This window comes from Microtus ochrogaster, linkage group LG3, assembly GCF_000317375.1.
Source record: "Microtus ochrogaster isolate Prairie Vole_2 linkage group LG3, MicOch1.0, whole genome shotgun sequence".
In the NCBI taxonomy this organism is placed as follows: domain Eukaryota; kingdom Metazoa; phylum Chordata; class Mammalia; order Rodentia; family Cricetidae; genus Microtus; species Microtus ochrogaster.
The window spans coordinates 13,372,824-13,377,160 of record NC_022029.1 but is presented as its reverse complement, the minus strand read 5'-3'; the positions used below and the strand labels follow the sequence as shown (position 1 = coordinate 13,377,160).

The following is a 4,337-nucleotide window of genomic DNA, read 5'->3' as shown; positions in this document are numbered from 1 at the left end:
TGGGTTAGTCCAGGTGCGAGAGTTAGCCGAGAAAAGGGCTGGAGCTAAAGAGCCAAGCAGTGTTTAAAAGAATATAGTGTCCGTGTAATCATTTCTGGTAAAGCTAGCCGGAGGCGGCCGGGGTGCAGCCGGGGTAATGGGGACGCAGCCCCGCCGCTCCTATTACTACACGTGTTCACAGTATTATACATGTAATACACCCTCTGTCTTGCAACCATGTTCCTTCTTAAATTCAGATATTCAAAACATTTTCCATAACTTTAAATTCCAGTTTCCCTAGCCAGTAGCGTCACTCTGTCCAGGCTTCCTCCATGCCACGTCTCCTCAAGAGTGTAAAGCTGATGTCTGGGTTTGCAAACGCAAAAGTCTTAAAGATGAGGTCTTCCTTGGGTTCCTTTTCCTCGGAGCTGAGAAATGTAAAGAAACTGAAGAAATTAAGCACGGAGAAGAGTTCAGTCTTAGCTTGGGTGTTCAGGTGTAGTGTGATGAATGGATTTCAACATGTGACGCACTTCACATTTAACTGACGTCCCTCATCAGTCTCAAGTCCAGTTCTCACAGAAGAGCAGGGAGGAAAAAAATAAGCTTAATTAGCCTTCTCTTAAAAACGTCTTTTGGCATCTGTTTTACACACATAAAAGTCAGATTAGAAACGGGCTAGCCAAAATCTATTTGATTCAATTTAAATTTAGGGATGTCAGAATAGATTCACATGTATTTTGGGCAAAACCTGAGCCTTTTAAAGTCTGCCGACATCGGAAATAAAAGGGGCAGGGGATTTATCACCTGTCAGCCGCTGTGTTCACTTCTTGCCGGTGTCGGGACCCCCAGTTGCGCCAGCTGCCGCCTCTTCTTTGTCCTCCTCCTCCTCGTCCTCTTCTTCCTCGTCGTCGTCATCATCTTCCTCCAGGGTCCACGCGCAGCCCTCCATCTCTCCGGTGAGCTCCTGGATCTTGGCAAGCAGGGGCTTGTAGATGTCGTTGTACTTCTTCTCCAGAGCCTGGAACTCCTTGTCAAATTTGGCCTCGATCTTATCGCAGCGCTTCTGCAGCTTTTTGAGCACCAGGACCCGGCACTTGACGGAATTGGGCAGGCTCTCGATAAAGTCGTTCTTGGGCTTGGGCGCATTCTCCGCGGGAGCCTGAGGCTCCTCGGCCGCGGGCGCAGCGGCACTGTCGCCGGTTGCCGCATCCTCGCCACCCTGGGCTCCCTCCATCACCTCGTCTTCGGCGCGGCTCTCAGCGGGTCCCTGCTTCTCGGGGTCGGCCATGGCTAGCGTTCAGCTCGGCTGGGCTGGTTTGCCGCAGTGGTCTGGTGATTGCGCAGTCTGCGACCGAGCTGGTCCAGAGAGGTCCTGCAGCTGTGACTGCGGCTGGTCCAGAGTGAGTCTAAGGATGCGGCAAACGCTGACGGCTGTGGTGACGTCCGCGCTGCCGCTTCGCGGCTCGCGGCAAGTGAATGGCTGCTCGCTATCAGCTGATGGTTGTGCGCACATACTGCACCAGATTGTTGCTATGCCGCTATCTCCGAGGTCTTCAAACCCACTTAGATACCCAGCCCCCAACTTCCGCTCCCACCCCTGCAGAGCTGGCTGGAACCAGCGCGAGGCTGAGCCTGCATTTTTCCATACCTGTTTGTACAGCCCCAGCCTGTTTCATGTGTGCCCCCCTCTCCCATCTCAGCCCTTTGAATCCGCAAAGCACCTGTGAACGCCCGTCGGAAGTGCGCCATAGCTGATGCTGGTCAGCCTTGGTTATGGGTACCTTCTTTTCTGAATCTTGATTGCGTCTTAAATTTACTTTCAGAGATCAGAAATGCGGGAGAACCATTTTCCTCCCACTCCTTTGCAGACCTGCGTTATCTGCGTAGGCCGTCTGCGACTCCTAGAGCCCCCAGCCAGCCGGCCCTGTTGAACCCAGTTTCATATATCCTGGTTGCAAATTGTCACAGTAGGGACTTTGGAATAGTTCTAGAAGTGTTTGTGTAGGAAATCTGAGCGCCGTAAGCATCCTGGTAATGTTACCGAAGGCTTCACACAGGTGCCTATGAAAAGGAATGAACAGAGGGTGAACAGAAGAAAAGCAAAACCCTTGTGAGTGTCCAACCTTGTGACTATGAAAAGACGCCATTTCATCCACATGTGTAGGTGCCCGATTCGTCATTATCTTGGGAAGCTTGCAGCCTCTGGGTGGCAGGTTAGGCAAGCCCGTAAGGGCCGGGGAATAGAGATTTCTTTTCATTCATCTTGAAAAGCATGTGTTTGGTCCTTCTCTTTCTTCTGGACCTACAGATGCACACGCAACCGTTTGCCACCATACACTTCACAGTTAACCATCTGCTCTTTGGATCTGCTTGTAATGTGCATGTAAGAGCTTTGGAAAAGACCAGAAATATCAAATGCTGTTTTTCTGATAATGAAATGATTGGGTACTTTAATTTCTCACCCATACAAGCCAGAATTGAAGGATTATTTTTTTATTTAGCCAACCTAGGCTAGCTTCTAACACCCTGATTACAGTGCCCTTGAACCCTGGGTCCTTCCTGTCTCCTTAGAGCTTGAATCAAGGGCAGGGCACAAATCTTAAATGGTTTCTAGAGGATGAGTTTGTTACCGATTTAGGTTTTTCTTTCTCTATGTTGGGTCTTGCCAGAGTTATGCTTATGAATTCTGAAAGGAATTTCTATCTTTTGGTTCTTACGTTTATTAAATTAATTATGTGTAAATCATTTAGTGCTGGTACATAGTAAGCACAGAATAATTTTTATAAAATTACTGCATTAATATGCAAAAGAAAATTATGCATAATGTCTTTTAAAAGCAAACATTTTTGTGTCTCTGATCAAAGAAAGTAAATGCTTACAAAATGTATTTTAATGTATTCGTGAGTCTTTTAGTTTGATTTACTTCCCTCTCCCTTTTTCTTTTTTTAAATTGCATTTATGTATTTATGTGTTGATGGAGTAGTTATGTTTTCTGTGGTGGGAATGTGTGTTAGTCCTGTTCTTGCACCATGTATTTTCTGGGGATCTACTAAGATGGTCAGGCTTAGGAGCCACTGAGTTAGCTGCTGAGCCACCCTTTAAGACTTTTTCTTTTTCACTCAAAAGATTCTAAAACTTAGACTAGACTATTGATAAAATTCAGCATTTGGGGAGTGCTTTCATGTAAGCACCATGATATAGTAACTTCAGTACCCTAAAATGTCCTTAAGGCCCTTCTCCTACAATGCACATGATACATTGATCTGTCTACTGTCTTAATAATTCTGTATTTCTTAAGTTGTCATGAATGAAATCACATGTAGCCTTTCAGAATCTGTCATTTTCACATGCAAAAGCATTTGATATTCATCTGTGCTGTCATGTATATTACTAATTTGTTCCATTATATTGTTGAGAAATGTTTCCAATAGTGTTATTTCCAGCTTTAAAAGATATGAATAATACCACTGTGTACGTGTCTATAGATTTCTGTATGAACACATCTTTATTTTATATAAATGCCTACCAGTGGGATCACTGGATTATTTGGTATATTTAACTTCATAAATAGCTACCACGGTCATTCCACATGGCTGTGCTCATTTGCTTTCATATCGGTGATGGATGAAAGTTATACTGTTGTACACATCCTGCTTTGAGGTAGAGTCTTAAATATGTAGGCCAGACCTTGACCTCACTGGCTTCAGCCTCTTGAGTACTGGTATAACAGTGCCCCTAGTACCCTTGGTGATGAGTGATTCTGAATATTTCCCGCTGTGCGTGTTTACCATTCTTTCATCTTCTGTTACTTATTTTCTAATTTTAAACTGAGTTTTAAGGTGGTTTTTTACGTATTTTGGATATGAGTTCTTTGTGAAATATATATTAACATTTTTGATTCCTACTTTTTAGTTTATAATAGAAATCAGAAGACTTAAAATGATTAGCAATAGACATTAACATTTGGGGCTGAGTTCATTTTGTAAAATTTTCTTTTGTGGATTGAGCTTTCGGCATAATGCCCAAGAAGTCTTTCCAATTCTAAGGTCATAAAACCTTTGTCCCTGCACTCTCTTCTATGAATATGATAGTTTAAGCTTCTATTTTAGGCTGTGGCCCATACTGAATTAACTTTTATATAGGGCTAAGGTTATTTATTTACTTATTTTGCCCACAATGTCCTGCTGATTCAGTACCATTTGTTGACTTTGAGGACAATTGTAGGCGTAAGTCACAAACAATGCCACAGCAGTTTGGAATTATGATTAATAGGGTATTATTTATTTAAAGGGGAAAAAACTTACAGATCACCGTCAGCCCTCTGTACAACCAGGAAGGGAGTCTAGTCGCCAGCC

At 43.9% G+C, this 4,337-nt stretch overlaps 2 protein-coding genes across 3 annotated transcripts in view; one reads left to right on the top strand and one right to left on the bottom strand.

Annotated features, from left to right (window-relative positions):
* Herc3 (HECT and RLD domain containing E3 ubiquitin protein ligase 3) overlaps positions 1-4,337 on the top strand; it is a 121,450-nt gene that overhangs the window by 95,539 nt on the left and 21,574 nt on the right. The gene's annotated exons all lie outside the window — the stretch shown is intronic.
* Nap1l5 (nucleosome assembly protein 1 like 5) lies at positions 803-1,270 on the bottom strand. Its single transcript, XM_005360561.1, has one exon. It carries the CDS (start codon positions 1,268-1,270, stop codon positions 803-805), a length of 468 nt encoding a protein of 155 aa, XP_005360618.1.

Coding starts and splice junctions, on each gene's coding strand:
- Nap1l5 (XM_005360561.1), bottom strand. CDS start 1,270: ATGGCCGACCCCGAGAAGCAGGGACCCGCTGAGAGCCGCGCCGAAGAC.